General features: G+C 40.8%; 1 protein-coding gene across 4 annotated transcripts in view; it reads right to left on the reverse strand.

The window, feature by feature from the left end:
• GLRA2 (glycine receptor alpha 2) overlaps positions 1-24811 on the reverse strand; it is a 223820-nt gene that overhangs the window by 168522 nt on the left and 30487 nt on the right. For 2 of the 4 annotated variants that reach the window (XM_040338679.1, XM_040338678.1), the window contains exon 3: positions 16676-16743. In XM_040338679.1, the coding sequence (XP_040194613.1) occupies positions 16676-16743 (68 nt within the window). Of the gene's footprint in view, positions 1-16675; positions 16744-16840; positions 16909-24811 lie in introns of those variants that run through there. The other 2 variants (XM_040338680.1, XM_040338681.1) reach the window with 2 other exon arrangements.

The following is a 24811-nucleotide window of genomic DNA, read 5'->3' on the forward strand; positions in this document are numbered from 1 at the left end:
CCTTCACATCAGAGCGAAGCCTTTCACTTTCTCTTGTGTCTACAGGAACTAAATGTAGTTCTTCTGAATGGGACACAGATGGCAAAACAATTAAAGCTGACATGAGATTTAAACCAATTACCACTATCCAGATAGCAAGCAATCATGCTGCAAGTTTGAAAATTATTTATTAAGCTATTGCTAGACTTGTCAGGCTTAACAAATATGTTGCACAATTGCAGCACATCCACATTGCATCACTCCAGATCAACTTTCTTTGCAAATATTCTGCAAGTCTGCTGCAAGTTCTGTTTCAGTTATGATAGTCATCCCATCACAGGGGTCACTGTGGCTGAATTTTCATGTTGTAGACTTGCAGAGCTCTTGCTGTAGACTCACCATTGCGAACTTTGCTCTTGCTAGAGATTTGCCATGCAATTTGCCACAAATTGGAAAAGTGCCAACTTGAACTTGTGCTTCAAGTGCTCTGCAAATGTACGGCTTGCCAGTGAAAACATGCAGCAGATTAACGAAACTTACAATTCAACACTGTGACAAATTTGTGGCAAGTTATCCTTGCTATCTGGGTATCACTCCTATCCAAAATTCTCTACTATTCAATAATCCTACTATATAAAATGGTCTTTAAATACACTATACACGTTGTATATGGAACAATGGATTTTGCTGGTTTGGTCGCCTTTCACCAAATGATGACCACAGAAAAGAGGTGATTGTCCAACATTTTCAACCAATTAAAAATATGTCACATTAATATGTAATTTTTAAAACAAATCTAATATACCATCCAAATATACAACATTTAGATGATTTCCTGAATTATATAAATATGAAAAAGTTCACTTTAAAAGGGGGTGGCCAGTACAAAAAAAAAATCAAATTGAACAGTGCCAAACATTTTCATTGTGTTAGTATTATACATATAAAGCAAGGAACAGCTCAAAATGTCAAACAATGCAATATTGCCTGCAGTATGACAATATCTCAGTTTTTTGATACACAGAAAGCTGGATGTGTTTGGAATGATAACAAAAGACTGAGTAATTCCCCTGCTTTAGACACCATTTCACCAATCAATATGCTAGATCTCTGTGCACATGCAAGTGCATTTTTTTCTCATATGGAGGCAGTAATGACTATTGACATGTGCACAGGTACGTTCCAAAATATACAGCAAAATGCAATGAGATGACCAGAAATGTAGTAATACAAGCATAGTAAGCGCGTGCCTTTATTCTCATTGAACAGCATTCTGCAAAGATGATGACATGTTTCCCTCTATTTGACTACCTTCTGTAAATTATCATTTTAATTTAAAGAGCTCAATATGCTTTTTTTTTGGTGAATTTTTGGTTGTTATATTTGAAAGTTAAAGGACCAATAAACCTAAAATGTAACCCAAATGAATTAAAGGAGATATTAAAATATATACAGATATACTTCAAAAATGTTTAGGAACTTATCTAATTTATTAGATGTTAAAAAAGCTGTGACTGCGGTAAAAAAACAATTTCAAATACAGATTATACAAATACATTTATTAGTTATGTGTTTAAGCATCCATCTTTCTATCTACAAGCTATTTACATTATCTGTCTATTTATCTATGTTGTAACTATCCATTTGTCTATCTTTCTATAAAACCCTGCCCCTGCAGAAGTGTGCATATCCTTGAAAATTTTCATGTGTGGAACTACTTACATTGTTTTGCATTTTAATAGTTTGCGAAGAATGTCCTTAAAGTATATTCTAACAAATTTAGAAAAATATATGCTTGTTAGTGCTTGATGAAATATACTGTATAATCTGCTGGGACCTGACACAAGTTATGCAGTTTCAGACAATCGTAGAGAAAAAATAAAAACCAAAGGTTGCACGGACCAGAAATGGTTCAGTTATAATGTCATATGCCATAATGTCATAATGTCATATGCTATAACAATAGTTATTTTCAGCAATCAGATTCTTATTTTTAGTTCTCTTTGCCAAGCATTGTTCAAAATAATAATGGTTATGACTAATAACGATTGTTACAGCACTGTGACCTGAAACTATAGAGATTTTTTATTTTTATTTTTATAAATTACTGAAATCAATTTATAAATAACATTAATAAAACCATATATATATAATTATACTTCCCTAAAAGAAAAACAAAACAATAAGCTATCAATAAATCATTTAAACACAACGAACCAGTGTACAATCTCACCCTTTATATCAGAACTAGGCAATTTGATAAACAGATTTAGTAACCATTGCAGGATTAGTGTGATTGTTAAAGAAACCTGACTCTAGTTTAAACAGCTGGCCTTAGACAAAGCAACATAGAGCCATGACCAATGCAAATTGCCACCTTTCTTCTTTACACATACTTGGTTGCGTGGTCTTTTGGGGTTCACTCAGTATCTTATTTCTTCTTTAGATTACATTTGGGTAATTTATTGTGGCTGATATACTACGAAAATAGAGAATATGCTTAGCTTAGTGAATTAGCATACAATCAATAGCAAGCAAAAATCATGTATCCTATACTTACGTGATAAGTGATTTGGTACTGTAAATTAACATAGTTTCATCTTATTCACTAAACTGAATGAATAGTCATTGCTCTAATCTAGGGATGGGCGAATTGTTCGGGAAGAGCATGAGTTTGGGCTGAACATTTGCCTGTTTGGCCTACCACCGAATACCTGCCGAGTCACCATTCTGCGCTGTGATTGGGCAAAGTTTTGCCCAATCACAGCGTAGTGTAAGATGGTTGTTAAAGGGTCACTAAAGGAAAAAAAATGTTGCCTACAATTAATGTCTGCAAGGTAGACAGACAGAATAGTGTAATGATTCTGTTAAAAAACGAGTAAATACATATTATATTCCTTCATCTACTTCAAAAGGTAGGGAGGGGAAACAAAAAAGCACTCACATTTGCCAACATCCGAAATATTGAATCAAGAAAAAATACTACTCAAAGTAGTGACAAGGCGGACTTTTTGAGGCAATCACAGGGACATTGGAATTTAGAAAAATATATAAATTTAATTACAAAAAATACATACAGTAAAATACATTGAAAAAATATGACTCTATTTGTCCTCGGTGCACTCGGATGGCTAGCGATCTAACTGATTTATGAAATTAGCAATACTTTATTGTCAAACTCTCTCTCAAACTTGTCCTGAAGAAGCCGATAGGCGAAACGCGTAGGCGAGATGAAAGAAAATTATTGCTTGTGAATGTATATTTTTTCAATGTATTTTACTGTATGTATTTTTTGTAATTAAATTTATATATTTTTCTAAATTCCAATGTCCCTGTGATTGCCTCAAAAAGTCCGCCTTGTCACTACTTTGAGTAGTATTTTTTCTTTATTCCTTCATCTATATCACCTTCGGCATTCTAGTTTCTGTTCTCTCATTCACTTCCTGGTTTGCATCGTTTGTTCATGTAAGAACTACATTTCCCAGTATGAATTGTGGCACGCCCAGTAATTCACACCTCCTTGAAGTCTCTAACACGTAGAGAGCGTCTTGCCGCACAGATGTAGTTCCCAGGAGGGGGTGAGCACGTCACTGACCACCGCAGTAAAGCCTCCCATCATGGTGGTGAGTAAAATCAGAGAAGCAGGAAGTGAACAGAACAGAGAAGAAATAGAGCGACTTCTGAGCAAAAACGAACAATGAGGAAGTGAAAAGAGGAATGTCTGCAGGTAAAGGATGCTTATTATGAAAACATTTTTTTTCCTTTACAACCCCTTTAAGGAGCTGGGCCGGGAAGCCGACTGCTGCATCCTTAACAGCTGATGAGTCATCAGCTGTCAATTCAGTGGGTTTCCCTGCTGACAGCTGAAAAATAATCAAAACAAAACGTCCAGTTAAAAAATAAAGAAAAAACCCTTCGGGTCTGGTATTGATTTGGAGGGGTACCCCACTCCAAAATTAAATGGCATGGGGTACCTCCCAAAATCCATACTAGACCCTTAACATGCAGCCTGGCACTTCAGGAAAGGGGGATGAGCCAACGCCCCCCTCCTGAACCATGCAAGGCCACATGCCCTCAACATGGGGGGGTGCTTTGGGGCAGAGGGGGACTGTGAGTAGGAGGCTTATCAGAATCTGAAAGCCCCTTTAACAAGGGGGCCACCAGTTCCCCCTCCCTCATGTGAATGAGTATCGGGTACATCATGCCCCTACCCATTCACCAAAAAAGTGTAAAAAAGTAATAAAAACAAGAGACAAGTTTTTGACAATTCCTTTATTAAAAAAACAAACAAAAAAACCTGTGTCCCTCGATGTAAATCCATCGTCAATCAGGCCGACCCAAAAAATAGAAAAAATCTGTAACACTCTGCCTCCTGGGACAGCCTCCTGCCGAATGCCTGCTCTGCGCTTTGAGATTTCTTATATAGGTAAGGGGTGGGGCCACCTCCTCTTTGGAACCGCCCCTTCTGAGGTCACAGGCCCAGCATGCACAAGTCTGTGATGTCAGAAGGGGGCAGTGCCACCCCCTTTCCTGACCTGCCAGACTGCATGTCCGGATTAGAGTCTGGTCGGAATTTTGGGAGGGGAACCCCACACTGTTTTTTTTTTTTTTTTTTTTTAATAATTTTTTTTTATTTTCGTCCATCAGACAGGATAAGTACGGTTACAAGAACAATGTAACATTCAAGCAAACAATATTCTTGCGGGCGCAGCCGCTTCCACATATGCAACATAAGCAAAGCATTAGAGTATACTTGAGAGTAATATAACCATAAACCTAGTGGACAGAGCGGATGCCAGTGGGCTGTATTGCTAACATTAGGCAACTGACGCAAGTAGCGAAACTGTTGGGCAACTGAAAGCCCTTAACTTCACAGGTGTACCCCCGGGTGTGGTAAATCCTGAAGTGGGTCTAGTGGGCAGTACTGATTCCTGCTTAAGGGTTCGAGGGTTAGGAGGGAGGGGGGGGGTCGAGCCGCCACAGCTCGTCGAAGCATGGGGTTGAGAGAGCGTTGTGTGTTGATCTCCTGGGATAATGGCTTTGTAGTCATCAGACAGAGTAAAATGCCGCCAGCAGGCCCAAGTCTCGTTGAACTTTGCCGGCGTGTCGTTACTCTGATGGATCAGTTCTTCCATCTCCATTATCTTTTGGAGGCGTTGAAACCAATCGGACATAGAGGGGGGTTTTGGGGAGAGCCAGAAAAGTGGGATGCACATACGCGCGGCGTTTACCATGTGCATAGCCAAGGAGCGGCTGTATTTCCTCGGGCGCGATTTGGCATGATGGAGAAGGAATTGGGCAGGCGCGAATTCTAGAGTATCGGTGGTTACGCGTGTTATGTATTTATGGACCTCAGTCCAGTAGGGTTGTAGTTTGGGGCACGTCCACCATACGTGGAGGAAGGAGCCCGTCTCCAGATGGCATCTCCAGCACACTTTGGGGAGTGCCGGATTAATTCTGTGTAGCTTGAGTGGGGTTTTGTACCATCTGGAGAGGAGTTTGTAGGCGTTCTCCTGCGTCTGGACGTTAATCGAACCCTTGTGGGCGAGTCTATATATGTGTTCCCATTCCCTGTCCGATAGGTCCAGCGAGAGGTCATTTTCCCACTGCTGGTTGGCCCAGTGAAGTTTAGGTGATTGTGAAGAGAACATTAGACCATATATCATCGAGATTAGATGTCTCAGTGGCGCTGTAGAGTTGTACAGGTTTTCGAAGGGGGTGTAGGGTCTGGACCATTGTACACCAGGCTCTTTTTTGTCTAGGAAGTGCCTAATCTGGAGGTAAGTCCAGAAAGGGAATTCACTCTTACTCATTTTGGTCGCCAGTTCTGTTTGCAACAAAAGACGGTCTGCGGAATAAAATTGACCTGCCCTTACCGTTTTGTGGGGCCAGCCATCAGCTAAGAAGGTAGGGTTCATTCCCGGCGGGAAATTGGGATTCAGTCGCAGGGGGGTCATGGGACCGGTCCGGTCTGCTATTTTGTATTTGGCGCAGGCCGTCTGGAAGGCCAGTAGGGAGGGGCGTATGAGGGGGTGGTCACCCCAACCTTGTAGGGCGTTGCACTTTGCGATCCATGGCAGGTGTGTTAGGGGCAGAGAGGAGAATGACTGCTCTAGGTCTACCCAGTTCTTTCTCACCCCGTTTGTTGTCCAGTCTACGATCCGGGACAGCCCACAGGCTAGGTTGTACTTGTGTAAGTCAGGCAACCCCAGGCCTCCCTGCATTTTAGGGACCGTGAGTCTCGCATAGCTTAAGCGCGGGCGGGTGTCCTGCCACACAAACCTCGTGCATGCCGATTTGTAGGATGAGTAGAAGGCCGGGGGGAGCCTGATGGGTATGGCTTGCATGGTATATAGAACCCGGGGGAGAATGTTCATCTTGACCACTGCTACCCTACCGAACCACGATAATGGTTTTGGGGACCATTCTTTCAAGTCCTTTAGTATGTTTTGGAGCAGTGGGGTGTAGTTAAGTGAGTATAGGTCTGTTAGAGAGGAAGGGAGTTGGATCCCCAAATATGTGATGGCGCGGGCGGACCACTTGAACGGGAAGTTTAACTTGCACTGGTCGCAGAGAGTCGTAGGCAGAGATACATTTAGGGCCGATGATTTGGAAAAGTTGATTTGGAGGTTGGTCAGTACCTTGAAATCATCAAAGTCTTTCATCAGGTTGGGGATAGTCGTAAGGGGGTCTCTGAGAAATAGGAGAATATCATCCGCGAAGGCGGCAATTTTATAGGTCCTTTTGTCAATATCGATTCCTTTAATTGTGGGGTTAGATCTAAGGCGCTGTAAAAGGGGTTCTAACGTGAGAATGAACAGTAGGGGGGAAAGGGGGCACCCCTGACGCGCCCCATTTGCGATGGAGAAGGCGTCCGACAGGTGGTTGTTCACTCGTACTCTCGCCGTGGGGTCCGCGTAAAGTGCCGAGATAAAGCTCAGCATGGTCAGCGGGAGGTTCGCGGACTGCAGCGTTGCCTGTATAAAATCCCATGCCACCCTGTCGAACGCCTTCTCCGCGTCGAGGGATAAGAAAAACCCAGGGGACTTGTTGGATGTAAACCAATGGTGTACGTTTATCGCTGTGAGGGTGTTGTCCCGGGCCTCCCTCCCGGGGACGAAGCCTGCCTGGTCCAAAGCCACCATATTGGGCAGGTAGGGCAGTAGCCTGTTCGCTATGGTTTTAGCGAACCACTTAAGGTCCACGTTTAAAAGGGATATTGGCCTATAATTGGATACTGCATTAGGGTCTTTGTCCGGCTTGGGGATCACGACAATGTGTGCTGTCAGAAGGTCACGGGGGGGATGGCCTCATTGGCAAAAGAGTTGAAGGCCGCTTTAAAGAAGGGGGTAAGCACCGTTGCATAGGTCTTGTAATACCCCGCCGTCAGCCCGTCAGGCCCCGGGCTTTTGCCCGATTTTAGTTGCTTCAGGGCTAGTCCCACCTCTGCGTCACTGAGGGGTTTGTCGAGGTCTGTTTTGGCCTCCTCTGACAGCCGTGTTGGGCCGTATTGGTTCAGGAATTTGTTTATCAGGTCTTGCCTTGTTTCTATTGCCGTCGGTGTGTTTGGGGTCGGCAAGTTGTACAGACCAGTGTAATACTGTACAAAAAGCTTAGCTATGTCGGGGGTGGATTGTACTGTGTGGCCTAGGGCGTCCGTCAGGGAATGGACCGTTGTTTTTGCTTTTTGGGATTGTAGAGCTTTAGCCAAGAGTCTACTCACCTTATTGCCGTGCTCGTAAAATGACTTCTTTGCCAGTACGTAGCTACGTTTAACCCTTTTACCTATGATCTCAAGAAGTTCGGCTCTAGCTTGGTTTAGTTCCTGTAGTGTGGCGAGGGCTTGTGAGTGTTTGTGTGCATTTTCTAAGCTCTTAATCTTGTCTAGAATGTCGTCGTAGTGTTTGCGTCTTTCTTTGTTCCTTTTGGCCGCGGCCGCTATTAGGAGGCCCCGTACTACGCACTTGTGGGCTTCCCAGTTTATACTGGGGGCCGTGTCTTCCGGCCTGTTTTCCAGAAAAAATAATTCGAGCGCTTTCTCCAGGTCCTTAGCCACTACTGGGTCCGTGAGTAGGGAAGGGTCTAACCTCCACACCCTGGACCTTGGGTGACCGGGAGGCAGAGCTATCGTGGCCGAGATGGGATTGTGGTCCGATATGAACATGGGGTCGATCGAAACCGCGGATAAGAGGGGTAGGTCTTCTTGGCTGACAAACAGGTAGTCGAGGCGGGAATAGCGGTTGTGCGGTGTTGAAAAGAACGTGTAGTCCCTACCCGCCGGGTTTAGGGCGCGCCATGTATCATGTATGAGTAGGCCTTGCAGGAGCTTTTTAATTCTCCTTAGCGCGGTGAATTGAAGGGATGAAGTGCCCGTGGAAGTGTCAAGCGTGGGGTTGAGTGGGACATTGAAGTCTCCCCCGAGCAAGAGAGTCCCCTCTTTAAAGGAAGCAAGCAGTTCCGAGATTGCTCTAAAGAACGGAACCCGGCGCGTGTTTGGTGCGTATATATTGGCAAGCGTTACCGTCCTGTTCTGGTACGAGCCTTTGAGAAATAAGTACCGCCCTTCCGGGTCGGCTAGCGTGTCTGTCAGTTGGAATGGGCAATTTTTAACTAATAATGTGGATACCCCTTTTGTTTTTGCTTGCGCGTTCGTCGCATGATGGACCACTGGGAAGTGGTGATTGTGCAATTTGGGTATAGCTCCAGATTTGAAATGTGTTTCCTGCACAAACACTATGTCGGCCCTAGCTTGGTGCATGGAGAGAAGGAGTTGGGCCCGTTTTTCGGGTAGGTTCAGTCCCCGCACATTCAGGGAGATGATCTTCAATTTAGGGACGTCAGCCCCCGTCGGTATAGCAGACATCGTCGGTCGGGCCTGTGAGTGTTTGCCCGAATTGTACAGTGATGTAAGGTGTGCGAGCTGTGGCGGTTCGCAGTGGTTGGGTGGGGGGGGGAGGGGGAGTGGGGTGGTTTCCTAGTGTGTCAACGAGGACGCAGGTGTGTGTTCCAACGGGAACTTCGCTCTTCAGGTATCGGGTGCCCGGAACAGGGGGCCTAGCGGCGGGTCCCAGGGACTGGGAGTGGTATTACCCGCAGTTGGGGCGGTGGACGCCCGTATCCGATTAGGCGGAGGGACTCAGTCCCGCCACCTGATTTGGGTGGTAAGTAATCGGTGAGGTGCGGCCGTCTGTTTTTTTTTTTTTAACATTTTCGTGTGGGGTTCCCCTCCAATTGCATACCAGTCCCAAAGGTTTTTTAAATATCCGGGAGTTGGCAATTGTAACCGTGATTTATTTTAAATGGGATTTGACTCGTTTTTTTCCTTATAAATGTAATTTTTGGTGCAGTATGTTTTGTGCATGCTACAGATGTGGCACTTTACAGGCACATTAAGGGGACCAGGCATTATATTTACAGGATTTTTTTTATTTTTATTGTTGCACAATTAAAATCACTGCTCCTGAAAATAACAATTGTTTTTAAAAAACATTTTTTGCATTGATAAAGGGCAGTAGCCAGACCCCCCATACACCTTTTATGGCAAATTACTTGCATAAAAGGCTTTAAAATGGGCACTTTTGAATTTTCCTGTTCGGCTTTAATGGAGTTCGCTGTTCAGGTTAGAACATTTCCCCTGATTGGGAAATAAGCCCTATTAACTGTGTGCATGTCATACTTTTTTAATCTTGGGCTTTGGTTGTGTATTTTTTATCATTCTGTATTGCATTTGCAAACAGGCTTGAATTATATAATATGTAAATGTAGAGTATATATTTTTTATCTTTTTACTATACTCACCATATTATTTGAAATTTACTTAGACACAGATCTGGAACCTTGGGAGAGGTAAACCAATCCTACAATGGTTACAGCAGATTTTTAATCAATTTATTCAGGCAGTTGTCACCGACTATTTAAAATCTACAGTTTTTGGCAGCACCACATTGCATCCTTTGAAAAAAATAAAAACACTATGCACTTAAAATACCTCACACCCCATGTTTGCCAAAGCCCCTGCTATATCCCCATATATCAAATAAAAAAATCAGAGCAGAAACAGTAAAGGAATGTGGTTTTTTTTTTTTTTTTAAACTGGCCTGGCAACAGGACAGTACATGAACGTGACCAGACAGAATAGGCTAAAATGTTGATATACAAACAAAGGAGGTGTTTTACTGTGCTCAAAAGAAAAAGACCAGCAGCAGGCAGGTTTTGTAAGCAAATAGAAGATAGGCCACAATGACTTACTAAACCCACAACAGTAAAATCAGTCTGTATATACAGCATAGCATGTGTGTTATACTCACTGTGGAACTTAAGAAGGTTAATCTTCTGCATTGTGTAAAAAGGCTGTTTTATCCTGTATGCACAGATCCCCTCCTGCACTGTCTATCTGGGGAAGGCCAGCTAACACAGGCAAGGTAGCCAACATGCTCAGTTGTGTCTTTTATGCTGGAGAGAATAATTACTTATTTTCAGAGCTAGCCAGATCACATGATATTGGCATCACACTTGTAGGAGTATATACAGGCTGAAGTGAAAATGTCCTCCTACCTGAACTTTCAGCACTGGAGAAACTGTGCAGTTTATCACTGACCGTGGTATACAGATCAGCCAAAAGGGTATATAGTGGCAGTATTTTAATGTAAAAAGATTTATAAGCTATGGGCACTGTGTGTGTGTGTGGGGGGGGGGGGGTTGTCAGATGAACGATTTTAATATTACTGGGTTTAGTAACACCTTAAGTCATGGCAGGTTTCTTTTATTCAAACTCCAAGCAAAGATGCCACCGGGTCTACCCAAGGGTCGCAAACTGGGAGCTCCAGTTACTATTACTTTTTGCAGGATGAGCGGGTGAATGCCAGGCCACTCTTTAGATTTTGTGCCCTGGGTCTTGGGCAAATTGTCCACTGACATCACATTTTCAACACAAGTTCAGGGCTAAAGAGCTAATTTCGCTCATAAAGGCAACACCCTTTTTTTAAATATTCATGTAGGACTAATGTCAAAAGCATACAGAACCCATGCTTTTGACACACAGAACCTGTGCTTTTGACATTAGGTATGCCTGACTTTTTTTAATAAAGGGTGTTGCCTCAATGTAAAGGCAGCTGTGGCAATAGGAGGAAAGAATATGTGGTGCACACTTCTTTAGTGCTTTAGCTTTATTTTTTTTAAGAGTGAACTTCCCTATAGCTGTTAGAGCTTTGTGGCTTGTCTGCTGGTCAGACCTATTACCGTGTGATAAAAAAAATCAGGCTTTGCAGCCAAAACTACCTAAAAAAAAGGTTTTTTTTTTTTTTTGTTCTAGACTGAAATGAATCAGATTGAGTTGCTGCTGCTGTATTTATTCTAAACTAAATGTAAAATGTAAATTAATTTACACATAAAAATCTATAATAACAGAATATGGTGCTGCAGGCACTGTGAAAATTGTTCTGTTCTGTAACACCACGAAGAGCTTAAACACTTGCTGCCCAGCATACATATATAAATGGCTTGAGCAACAAGTGGTTTTACCAGGATCATGATTACAGCTGCAGCCAAAACCCTGGTACAATATTAACCACTTGATCACTGGGCACGTAAACCCACTTAATTACCAGACCAATTTTCACTTTTCGGTGCTCTCACAATTTGAATGACAATTACTTAGTCATACAACATTGTACCCAAATGAAATTTTCGTCCTTTTTTTCACACAAATATAGCTTTCTTTTGGTGGTATTTAATCACCACTGGGTTTTTTATTTTTTGCGCTATAAGAGAAAAAAGACTGAAAATTCTGTAAAAAAAAATGAAATTTTCTTTGTTTCTGTTATAAAATTTAGCAAATTTAGTATTTTTTTTTCATTCTTTTGCATAAATGTGAAAGATGAAGTTACGCCGAGTAAATAGATACCCAACATGTCACCCTTCAAAATTGCACACGCTTGTGGAATGGCGCCAAACTTTGGTACTTAAAAATCCCTATAGGCGACGTTGCAGGGTATTGTGGGGTATTGCAGAGTATTGTGGGGGTATTGCAGAGTAGTGTGGGGTATTGCAGAGTATTTTGGGGTATTGCAGAGTATGGGGGGTATTGCAGAGTATAGGGGGGTATTGCAGAGTATGGGGGGTATTGCAGAGTATTACACAGGGAGGGATGGATGGCTGGATCTGTGACTGCATTTGTCACAGATCCAGCCCACAGCAGCTGTTGCTGCATCCGCTCTCTCCCCTCTCTGTACCGACGCCGGTTTGTTTACAAGTGATTGCTCCGTCATTGGATGGAGCGATTACGTGGTAAACCGCCGCTATCAGCGACGATTTACCGTGATCCGTGATCCGCCGGGTCCGGAGGACCCAGCGGTCACGGACATTCCCGCGTGCGCGCCCCAGAGGGCGCACGGGAGCGCGATTCTGGGAGGACGTCCATGGATGTCCTCCCAGAGTTAAGCAACCGCCTTGTAGACGTATTTTGTCTATAGGGCAGTTGTTAACTGGTTAATACAAGCATATGGCTTTCCTATAAAAGTGATTTGAGCGGCCTCACATTTACAGACCGGCAAACCCCACCCCACTGCCACTATTCCCTACTGTTGCCCCAGGAAGCCCAGGACCATGGTAAGAAGTCGAATCAGCTAACCACAGAAAAGATGGAGGAGCATATGTTCCCCCATCTCCTCAAATAAACAACAAATAAAGCCAGAAGGATTTTGTCACTTCTGATTTTAGAGCTGTCATTCCCTGGCCGCTACAGCCAGAAAAGCAGCTGAAACCAATCTGTAAAAAAAACCCTGATGTCTTCATAAGAGTACTTGTCCCTGCCCAAAGCTATCACAAGGGGCTTCTTCCCTCTGACATAGCAAAAAAAATCAAAAAACAAAAGGTAAAAAAAAATAAAAAAAAATTAAAAGCACCTCCGTCACCTGTGCTCATACAAATGTGTTAGTAGTTCCAGCACACATATGTGTATGATGATTGCACCACGAAATGTGAGGTATCACTGCAAGCCTAGGAGCGAGAGCAATAATGTTAGCACCATAGCTTATGTTTAACTCTAAACTGATAACCTGTAAAGGCTTTTTGTAGCCGTTTCACAGTTGTGCGCAATTTTAAATCTTGACATGCTTGGTATGTATTTACTTAACACACTATTGTATTTCATATTTTGCCAAAAAATGTGTACTATATTGTGTTTGTGAAACAACATTTTGTTTTAATGTATTTTCACTGATAAAGGGCTGCACAAAATATTGTGTGACATAAAAAAATTGCAACAGCCATAATTTTATACTCCAGGGCCTTTGCTTTCAGAAAATATATAATGTTTGGGGGTTCTAAAGCATTTTCTAGCAAAAAAAAATGCTGACTTAAAATGTATGTGAGAAATGTCAATATATGTCAGTTAGGCAAGTCGTTAAAGGCATTCCCCAAACATGTAATTTATAGGATTGTTTTTTTTCCATGTTATCCTCTGAAGACACGTTAAAAAGACCTTTTCCCTGCTGTATGGTGTTCACATTTTAACCACTTCCCTACCGGCCCAATTCTGGCACTTCTCTCCTTCATGTAAAAATCATATTTTTTTTGCTAGAAAATTACTCAGAACTCACAAACATTATATATATATATATATATATATATATATATATATATATATATATATATATATATATATATATATATATATATTTTATCAGACACCCTAGGGAACAAATTGGTCATCATTGCAACTTTGTACCTCGCGCTGTATTTGCACAATCATTTTTGAAACACCATTTTTTTGGGAATTAAAAAATAACAAAACAGTAAAATTAGCCCAATTTTTTTGTATAGTGTGAAAGATGATGTTACACCGAGTAATAAGATACCTAACTTGTCACTCTTTAAAATTGTGCACACTCATTGAATGGCGCCAAACTTCGGTACTTAAAAATCTCCATAGGCGACGCTTATTATTATTATTATTTTTTTACAGGTTACAGTTTAGAGTTACAGAGGAGGTCTAGTGCTAGAATTGTTGCACATGCTCTAATGCAGTGTTTCCCAACTCCAGTCCTCAAGGCACACCAACAGGTCATGTTTTCAGGATTTCCCCCAGATGAAACGGCTGTGGTAATTACTAAGGCAGTGAAACTGATCAAATCACCTGTGCAAAATAATGAAAAAGCCTGAAAACATGACCTGTTGGTGTGCCTTGAGGACTGGAGTTGGGAAACACTGCTCTAATGCACGTGGCGATACCTCACATGTGTGGTTTGAACACCGTTTACATATGTGGGTGGGACTTACGTGTGTGTGCGCTTCAGACCGCGAGCTACCGGTGACAGGGGCGTTTTAATTTAGTTTTTACTTAATTTTTTTTATTTTTACACTTTATTTTACATTTTAATTTTTTTTGATCACTTTTATTCCTATTACAAGGAATGTGAACATCCCTTGTAATAGGAATTGTTAGTGACAGGTCCTCTTTATGGAGAGATGCAGGGTCAATAAGACCCCACATCTCTCCTCCAGGCTCGAAAGCATGAGACAGGGAATTTTTTTTACTGATCTCATGCTGACAGAAGCCTTTGCGGCTTTGTTTACTTCCGGGTACCCGGATGTGACGTCATAATGTCGCGCCCGGCCTCCGACGGTCATAGAGATGACTGGTGACCATCTGGTCACCCGAAATCTCTATGGTCCTCATCCGGCACCGGCCGATTCATTCTCCAGGCCTCCAATAGTACAGGAGAGCCCGGAAAAGTGGTGGAATTGCCGCTATGATTATTCTTATGGTGCGCAGAATCGCTGGCAGAAAAGAAGGATATCTGAATGATGCCTGTAGCTGGCCAGGCATCATTCAGATATTCCCCCTAAAGTCCACGACGTCATATGGCATCCTACAGTAGAGATGGGTTACATTTTTTTTTTGCTTTGTTAAATGCTCCCAATTGTGGTGCCCAGATCCCGATCCCATTTTTTGACAATGTATTGCTCATTAGCCTTAACATGTGTAGAATTTTAGTAGGATGCACTGCTAAGTTCGGGTCTTATGAATTTCAGACAAGGTTCAATGAATATTTCATGAATTGAAACCAGGCAGATTAAGTGAGGTACAACACCAATATCAGAATGCGCAATGCATACCCTCTTAGCTGAACTAGGTATAACACATGGGCACATCTCCTAACCATGATGGTTCACAGTGAGCTATGAATTACAGTATCTCAAAATCCAGCCATTTGCATCTCTATGGCCACTCTTTGACCTCTGCAGATAGGCTGTGATTTCTGGCGTCACTGACGCATGACAAGTGTGTGTGTGTAAATATGTTAGGTTAATATCTTTTTATGTAAGCCTTATTTTTTGGTTTATTGGTCCTTTAAGTAATAAAGTGATTTATTATGTTAACACTTTTTTTTTTTTGACAACTGCATCGAATTCCATTGTAAGGAAACACTGCATGCATTCCATACCCATCTGTGTGCAATTATGGGAATCTTTACTTCAAAACATCCTGCCATCCAATCAGCTTCATCAAAATGATTTTTCTTTATTCTACTTAAGCGGAACTTCACCCACTCAGTCAACACTGGCCATTTTTAATCCTTATGCTGCATAAGCAAATAGATAGGAAATTATGTCATATTTCCTTATTTTTTTTTTACACTTGGTTATTTACTTGTTTGCATGCATGGGCAAATAGTGGCCTGCATCCCAGGAGTGTTCAGGAGGGAAGTAGGGGTTTTCTCAGCTAAGCACTTTCTCCTGCCTGCATGCCTGTGCTATGGGCAGATGGATTCCAGGAGGTTAATGCTACATGAATCGTTTGCCCTTACTCAAGATGATCACAGCCAGAAATGCTAGAGGAGTGTTTTTCAAAGTGATTTCTCAGCAAAATAAAGCATGAAGACATGGTTGGATGGGTGAGTTTGCTTTGAATGTTAAAAATGAATTAAAGCATTTTTGGTTTGTGGTGCTCAGATGCAGAGAAGTTCCACTTTAAGCTGATTAAAGCAAACCCAAATTAATTGTACATTGCTTCTTTAGTAAAACATCAGAGTTCTTAAGGGTGATTTACTAAAGATTTACTGAATTTTCATTTTGCAAAGTGAGTATTATTTTTTTTAGCCTAGTAAACAAGAGTAAAGATACGTTCACTTCAAGTGTGCAATAATATGCAAGCAAATGTCTTTTTTTTCCCCCTTGCACATAATTGAGTATTCAAACTGATGATAGATTCACCTTATTCCCTGAGGACGTATTTATAAAGCAATAAATGCGACAATTACCAAAGATTCACTGCAGGTAATTCGTCCTAATGCATGTGCGCTGAGAATGTGTAATTTTCTATGAACGTTTGATGAATGTCACATTAGCTGCTTTTGAACAAATGTACCAAAATGCTTCCAGTTGTATACTAAACAGACCAAAAGGGGGCAAAAAAAGAAAATCATTGTAAAGGTTTAACTACACTATAATGCAGCCGGAAATGCATTGAGGGATTACAGTCTTCCATGTTACAATACGGAGGAGTCAGGTGCTGTGGTCAAATTTTAATTTATTACAAAATATTGTTTTGATTTATTAATTTTAAGTAGTAATTCACAATATATTAACAGTTATTCATCTTGACATTAACTTTAAGTTAATGCACGTTTAGTCTGATCTACGGTAACATGTCCATCGTCTTGGCAGAGAAGCTTCAATGATCAGCCCCACTCACCATTGTGGTTTCTGCTATTGAACCAAAGCTGTTGATAAATATGTTGCAGGTAACATTTACAGGAGGACCTGTAAGTTAAAATAACAGACAGAAAAAAGAAAATGACAGTTTTTGTACATGACATACATTCATCTCTGGCTTTAGCCAGCACAGAATAGCACTTACCATTGTGGTCTCGGTGACTGATCCAAAACTGTTTATAAAAATATTGCAAGTAACGTTTACTGGAGGACCTGCGAAATGCAATAAGAATGTTTGCAAGAGATGTGAAAACAAAGGAAGGCAATGACTCTCATCTGTACAAACTGGTACAGATTCCGAGGTAACGAAGAGGAAAAAAAAAAGCACATTTCACCACACGAAAAACAAGCATTATGGATGCGTGTTAGATAAAACATACAAACAACATAAAAATGTCACTTGGTGTTTTTGAAACATGTGGTCATCTGAAAACATAAAATGAGATAATGCTTGATACTGAATTCTGGCAATGTATTATAATGGAAAGAAAATGTAAAAGCATTAACCGTGCAAGGCAGACATCTTTTCATCTTTAAAGTGTTTAAGCCATTTAAGTCAGTGAGCCTTACATTCTATTTAGGAATTTGATCAGCAACATTAAGGAATCTTCAGACTTCAAAAGTCATAAAAAAGGCAAATGTAAATGTATTTAGGGCAACAAAAATGTAACAATACAATGAGTCTACGACATCATCATGGCAAAATAATTCTGAATTTCAATTTGTAAGTTTAAGATTAGTATTAGATTACTATAGATTACATTAGTATGGTCTGAATCATGTTATGTAAAATGACCTAGAATATAAATAGGTTTTAAACCCTATGAATTCAGACAGTGAATTGGTGATACATATAACAAGTTTTGAAAATAACATTGATCATTTTATTTGTTGAATCTGAGATATTTTAGCCTGCATAACAGGATTGACTAACAGGTATGTATGTGTATTTAAGGTCCAGTTACGCCTAGGCTAAGTAGAAAAACCCAAGGTTGCCTTTCTTTCATCGTATGACCCAATCTCTTATTTGAACTTTAATAGCTGACATGGAGCATAGAATTGATGGCCTGTAATAGGGGCTCATGAGATCATATCATTGGAATCCTGTCTAATAGTATGCTGGCACAAGCCATCAAAAGTACTGTAGGACCTACAACCCCTTCAATCTCTTCAGAAATAAAACATTGAAAATCAATACATTCAGGCATATAGGTAACTTAACAGATTTAATAAGTAGTTACATTTTTAAACACTGTGGGCCAGATCCTCAGAGCGAGTACGCTGGCGTATCTACTGATACGCTGGCGTACTTTCAAATTACCCACATCGTATCTTTAGTTTGAATCCTCAAACCAAGATACGACAGCATCTGGGTTCGATCCGACAGGCGTATGGCTTCGTACGCCTTCGGATCGTAGATGCAATACTTCGGCGTCCGCTGGGTGGAGTTTGCGTCGTTTTCCGCCTCGGGTATGCTAATTAGCTATTTCCGACGATCCACGAACGTACGCGCGGCCGTCACATTCTCTTACGTCGTCTCTAGTCGGCTTTTTCCGGGGTAGAGTTAAACGTGCTATTTTACGTCGTATAGATAGACTTGCCATGTTAAGTATGGCCGTCGTTCCCACGTCGAAATTTGACAAAAATTTTTTGCGTAAGTCGTCCGTGAATAGGGATGGATGTAATTCACATCTAAGTTAAAAAAATTACGTTGTTGCGACGTCATTTAGCGCAAGGCATGGCGGGAAATTAAGAAACGGAGCATGCGCAGTTCATTCGGCGCGGGGACGCGCTTCATTTAAATGAAACACGCCCCCTACCCGCCAATTTGAATTACGCGCCGAGAGATACACAACGATTAAATTGCAATACTTGCGCTGTAAGGTGTGGGACAGGGAGTATGTAATGGACAGTAATATTTATGAGTGACTGGTGAAAATATTATTTGGTGAAAACAATATTATAAAACATATAACAGTGAGACCAATACAAGGACAGTCCTTAATGAGCAAGTCTGCACTCTAGGAAGGTCCAGATCCAGTGCAGTCCTGCCGTGCATTAATGTGCTCCAAACGGAGATAAATCCTAATCTCCAGTGTAAAAATAAAAATGCAATCAAAAAATGAAGATACGAAAAGTACACGGAAAACAGTCCTGAAGGAAATATATATGAGACCCTTAGATCCGTAATATAGGTGAAAATAGGATAGTTGAGCCAACACCAAAGTTATATGTAAACACCTTTGGTGAACCCAGCTGCTCACCTCGAGTTGACCACAATATGTCCAGGTTAAAATGGTCTAGATGGTTACAATCCACAAATAACACATGTAAGTCTCCATCCGATGTTTAACATGAAAAAACAAAGTAAAAAGACAAAAAGAGGCTGATGGTGAAATACCGTCACAAAAAAGATATTAGCAAATGGGATCTTGGCGAATGGGAATGCACTCACATGTGAGTGAGAGATCTCAGACTCATATCCACGAGTACCGCACTCGTCGGTCCCTCTATCTTTCCTCTGCTTCTTTCCACTAATTCTCAGGGTTCAGATGCTGGCTGTTTTGATCTCCCCAGGGTTTCTCAGTGTGTGACACTGTCTCAGCTGCTGTGGGCTTGTAGTAACTCCTATCCCACACGGGATAGGAGTTACTACAAGCCCACAGCAGCTGAGACAGTGTCACACACTGAGAAACCCTGGGGAGATCAAAACAGCCAGCATCTGAACCCTGAGAATTAGTGGAAAGAAGCAGAGGAAAGATAGAGGGACCGACGAGTGCGGTACTCGTGGATATGAGTCTGAGATCTCTCACTCACATGTGAGTGCATTCCCATTCGCCAAGATCCCATTTGCTAATATCTTTTTTGTGACGGTATTTCACCATCAGCCTCTTTTTGTCTTTTTACTTTGTTTTTTCATGTTAAACATCGGATGGAGACTTACATGTGTTATTTGTGGATTGTAACCATCTAGACCATTTTAACCTGGACATATTGTGGTCAACTCGAGGTGAGCAGCTGGGTTCACCAAAGGTGTTTACATATAACTTTGGTGTTGGCTCAACTATCCTATTTTCACCTATATTACGGATCTAAGGGTCTCATATATATTTCCTTCAGGACTGTTTTCCGTGTACTTTTCGTATCTTCATTTTTTGATTGCATTTTTATTTTTACACTGGAGATTAGGATTTATCTCCGTTTGGAGCACATTAATGCACGGCAGGACTGCACTGGATCTGGACCTTCCTAGAGTGCAGACTTGCTCATTAAGGACTGTCCTTGTATTGGTCTCACTGTTATATGTTTTATAATATTGTTTTCACCAAATAATATTTTCACCAGTCACTCATAAATATTACTGTCCATTACATACTCCCTGTCCCACACCTTACAGCGCAAGTATTGCAATTTAATCTTTCTGTTTCACTTTAGTCTATCGAGGTAGACTTTTATATTTGCAGCAGTATTTTTAGTTTGTCCCCCTCCTTTCACTTTTCAGACAGCGCAGGAGTTTACTCTATCTATATGAGAGATACACAACGCCGCCGTAACTTACGGTGCAAATTCTTTGTGGGTTCAAAGAATGAAAAAGTAAGTTACAGCGGCGTAGCGTATCTCTGATACGCTGCGCCTATCTAAATGTATGTGAATCTGGCCCTGTGTGTATTTTACAAATGCATCATTGTTAACAAAATTAGGAGCAACTGTGTTGTACTCCTAAACATACGGGATAAAGGTTTTTACCTCCCTGAAACTCACTGAAACTGAAGACATATGGGTGTTCTTGTGCCAAACAACAGTTCTCCATTACCCTCATTAGTTTATTATTTCACATAAGGAAAAAAACTGCTAAAAAATAAGAAAATTACAATACAAATACAATACATAACAAATAATCAAATGAAAAAAGAAAACTCAAATAAAAAGAACACTAAATTGCAAAAGAACAAACCAACCCTAAATACATTATCAGGCTTATTTAACAGGAGCAAGCCAAGAGAAATTATGTTAGGTAACCCCCGGTATGTAATTAAATTTCACATTCCATTAGTTTAGAATGATCAGAACTTTTAATTAAAAATCAGGCTGAAATGTTAATTCAGAGAATAAAGTTCCAAGTATAATTAAAAGATTTAAGACAAAATTTCCTTTGAACTCTCTAATATCATTGAAAGGCTCATCATCACAAACATTTTAAAAAAAATCCTTAAAACGTTAGTCTTCAATTACATTAAAGAGAGATTCAAATATTTGCCACTACATTTTATTCCTATAGGTATGCTTCTCTTATGATGGGGTTGACACTATTATAATTGTGGGAAGAGAGTAGCAGCATGAACAGTCAGGAAAATGTGTTTTCTCCATTCACATTTTAAAGTTGACAGTGGTAATTCTGCTCTTGGGTCGACTCTTGCTAGCTTGTTTTATTTATCCCTGATCCTACCTCATCATGATACACAATTTTCATAAAAAAGTGTACCCACACAATAAGAGAGGAATTATTTTTTTTTCCCACTATCCACACCACCAGAAAGCCCCTCTAATCAGTAGAAATCTTACTACGTCTAAGTCTGCAAGAAAACATGTTTGCTATGTTTACTTTCAATAAAATGTTGATTGTGAGAAAAAAAAAGAGAAAACAGACACTTCTGGGAGTGTCGATCTCATGGGTCTCCTGCAGCTCTCTCTGGTTCCTCCCTCCAACCTTAATTTTTTCACAGATTATCAGGTACATTCATGATGTGGAGGTCATCAAGAGCTCATTGACTGATTTATAAAGCAATTCTGCTTGAAAAAAATAATGTGCAAGAAAACTCCTTGCAAAAGAAGATTCTATACTTTACTCTCTGGCATGAGGTTGAACCACGTATTAAACACACCTACAAGAGTGTCAGATGCTAAAGATTCTTCAACTGCCTAAACTTTTTAAAAGTTAAGATTTTTAAGACAATTAAGAATGTCCACGCCACCGAATACTAAACCTACTCGCTCTAGGTCGATCAAGTGCTTTCTAGCACCCAAGAATGAAGAGTCACCATATGCTGTGGAGCAAAGCAGCCCTCCTCATGACAGCAGGACTGCTTCTCCACGCAGAGCCTTGTTGAGGCACAGCTCTCTGATTTCCTCATGCGGATCCGGGTATCTGAAAGAGCACAGATCTTCTTGCAGCCAACACTATATAGCTACACTTGTGAGTTGACTGCCAACCAAAACAGAGCTAGCCTGCATGCTATATGGCTTAGAATGCACAATGAAGAAAGTTAAAGTTAAAATATCCGCCATGCCGTCAGATCACATGCATGTTCTACAGTGGGTTGAGGATTCTAAGCAGTGGCTTGACCACCATACCGCTATTATCAAAGAGCTTCAGACACAACTTGCTTTGCACACTGCCTTGCCCTGTACAAAATAGAAGACCAGAAGAATCATAATTGGAGGATTAACTTCTGCATAAGACATTTACCGGAAGCAATTCATAATGAGGACCCCCTTGATACCATCTGAGGTATACTCAACTCCATTCTGGGTAACCTGTTACACACCATGCAAAGCAAAGTTTGTAGTAAATTAAATGGATGCTGCTCTCCCAGCCCCTATGATTAAGCACCAGTGGCCAAGGCAAAACTCATTGGGGGGTGGCCTATTGGTAGAAATATGCAAGCATTGCTTCAGGTGGGTTTTTTGACAGCATGCTCACTTTCACCTTAGGATCTTGAGAATGTCCCCCTGGGTTTTGAGCAGAATTCTAAGTCCAGCATACCCATTACACACCAGCTAAGATTTAATTTAGTTGACCAAGCTCTGCGTCCTCACAAATTGTCCTTGAAAGCTCCCAGGGATGTGATATGCCTTCTTCATTAATATGTGGACAAAAAGGTGCTTATGCAGAAGATCCAAGATATTCACTCATATTATTTCAATGGCGTCACCAGTGCTATGTATCCTGACCTAACCAAAGAAACTTTGGAGTGCCGCAAAGCTTTCTGAAGGGCTGGCAAGCTCTGAACTGCAAATATATCCCTGCTTGTTTAATTGCTCACAAAGATAGTTGCTTGGCCATACTATACTTTCTTGAAGATTTTGGAAAGTTTTGCCTGGATCTGCAGGTAGACCCCCCAGAACTACCAGGCTGACAAGATTACTAACCCTCACTCTACTTTCAGAGAAGCAAGTCTTCAAAAAAATGCAGATCCAACACCTTAAGATCCATATGCAGGAATGGGTCAGAGCTTTTCAATACTCCCAGCCACTTTAACCTTTTGATCAAGATTGTTCCCTGTGTTCAACCCAACTGGAACTCCTTCTTCTATAGTTGAAAATGCAGGTTATTGCTCTTTCCCTGCTCTAATCAGACTATTTGAGACTCATTCATTATAAACTATTGTAATTAAGTATATACCACCTCCATATGTTCATCTCCATAATGGAGAAATGTGCAGTTTATTCATTATTCTCTGTTCCTTTTGTTTTCCGATTGTTAGGTGGGAACATCTACCCTTCAGGATACTACCCATTGTGGGTCTGTTGTGCACTATTTTGTGCTATGGGTTTGCCTGTCATGGGACTTAGCCTCCTGATGTCTTACCGCATAAATATGCGTGATAAAACTTTGATTCTATGTTATCTCTGCTCTCTTTTCTTCAGTCTATTCTCTCCTTTCTACTTACTCCCATACCCCTTCCCCCCACCCCACATCCTTAGGGTATTTCCTTGGTCTCAGCTAATGTTTGGTATTGTGTACAGTATTTTTAAGGTACCATAGTGACCTTTAACACAGTCTCTTATGATGTTAGGTGCCTACAGTCTGCAAATAAAAAACATCAGGTTTGTCTCTCTTGTGACATTGTCAACCCACACTACCAGAACCAAACGTAACTTTTATTATAATTCTGTTTGGTATTACAGCTTATCAGATTTTAATAAAGCTAAAGGGGTCACTATTGGTTTCCTCAGGAATACAATTTTTCAGCTTTCTGATAGATATGCTTGCTGACCCCCACTGTAGATTTTTGTTTATAAAGGGAACAATTGTGAATACATTCAGCACCCTAGCTATAATTTAGTCTCCCGATCATGACCAAATTTATTTCCTTTCTCAAATTTTCACCATACTGACTGATAATGCCCAGGGCTTAACCATTTTTACAGGTGAGCTAAATATAGCCTTAGAACTGGGGATTAATACCTGTCAGGGTTCTTCATCCATATCCTCCATAAGCTTAGCCTTTGTGTGTAAATGTATCCACGATAGTAAATTTATTGACACTTGTTGAATCTCCAAGCCCTGGAATAGGGATTACTCCTGCTATTCCCCAACATATGATTTTTAATCTAGAATCGATTATATGTTTGTAAATCATCAACTACTGGAACAACTGTGTATATCCACTATTTAAGTCGCTACTATATCTTACCATGCCCCTGTTATGACTCAATTTCAAATTCCTACCCACCCTACTAGGGAAAATAACTGGAAATTAAATGACTCTCTCCTCTCCAATCCAATAGAGGTAACTCAACGGACTACTCACCTTCAACAGTACTTATCGGACAATACTGTTTTCTCTCATGCGTTATGGGAAGCTCACAACACATTTGTGAGAGGTAAACTTATTGAATTGGAACCCCGCAATCTGAGCTGCTTTGACAGGTTGGAGAGTTAGAGAGCATTCATAAATGTCTACAGCAACCACCCCTTCTTATCTTGGTTATATATGTACAATTTACTGCTGGTCTGACTATTTGGACCTAATTATCATGCAAGTCTTGCTTTATTTTTTAATGATTTCTCTCTGATTTATAGATAACTTATGCCATTACCATACATCATTCAAATTCACATATCCTATTGTATTAAGGCACTGTGAACCTCTAGGTTGGTTTCATTTTATTGGCATCTCACAGGCCTCATCCTTTTTGATGTGTTACAATGTAAGGCTTTTCATCACCACATGTTTTTGTACCTCTTGGTATTTAGATGATATAGTTGTACTACCCTGACTTTTCTATACAGTTGACTTGTTTTGTATGCTTTTATACTGCTGACATTGCTGTTTCCCAACTTCTTTTTTGTAAAACATTTGAAAACCCCAATAAACAAATTATACATTAA

Source organism: Rana temporaria, chromosome 2 (genome assembly GCF_905171775.1).
Source record: "Rana temporaria chromosome 2, aRanTem1.1, whole genome shotgun sequence".
Classification (NCBI taxonomy): Eukaryota; Metazoa; Chordata; class Amphibia; order Anura; family Ranidae; genus Rana; species Rana temporaria.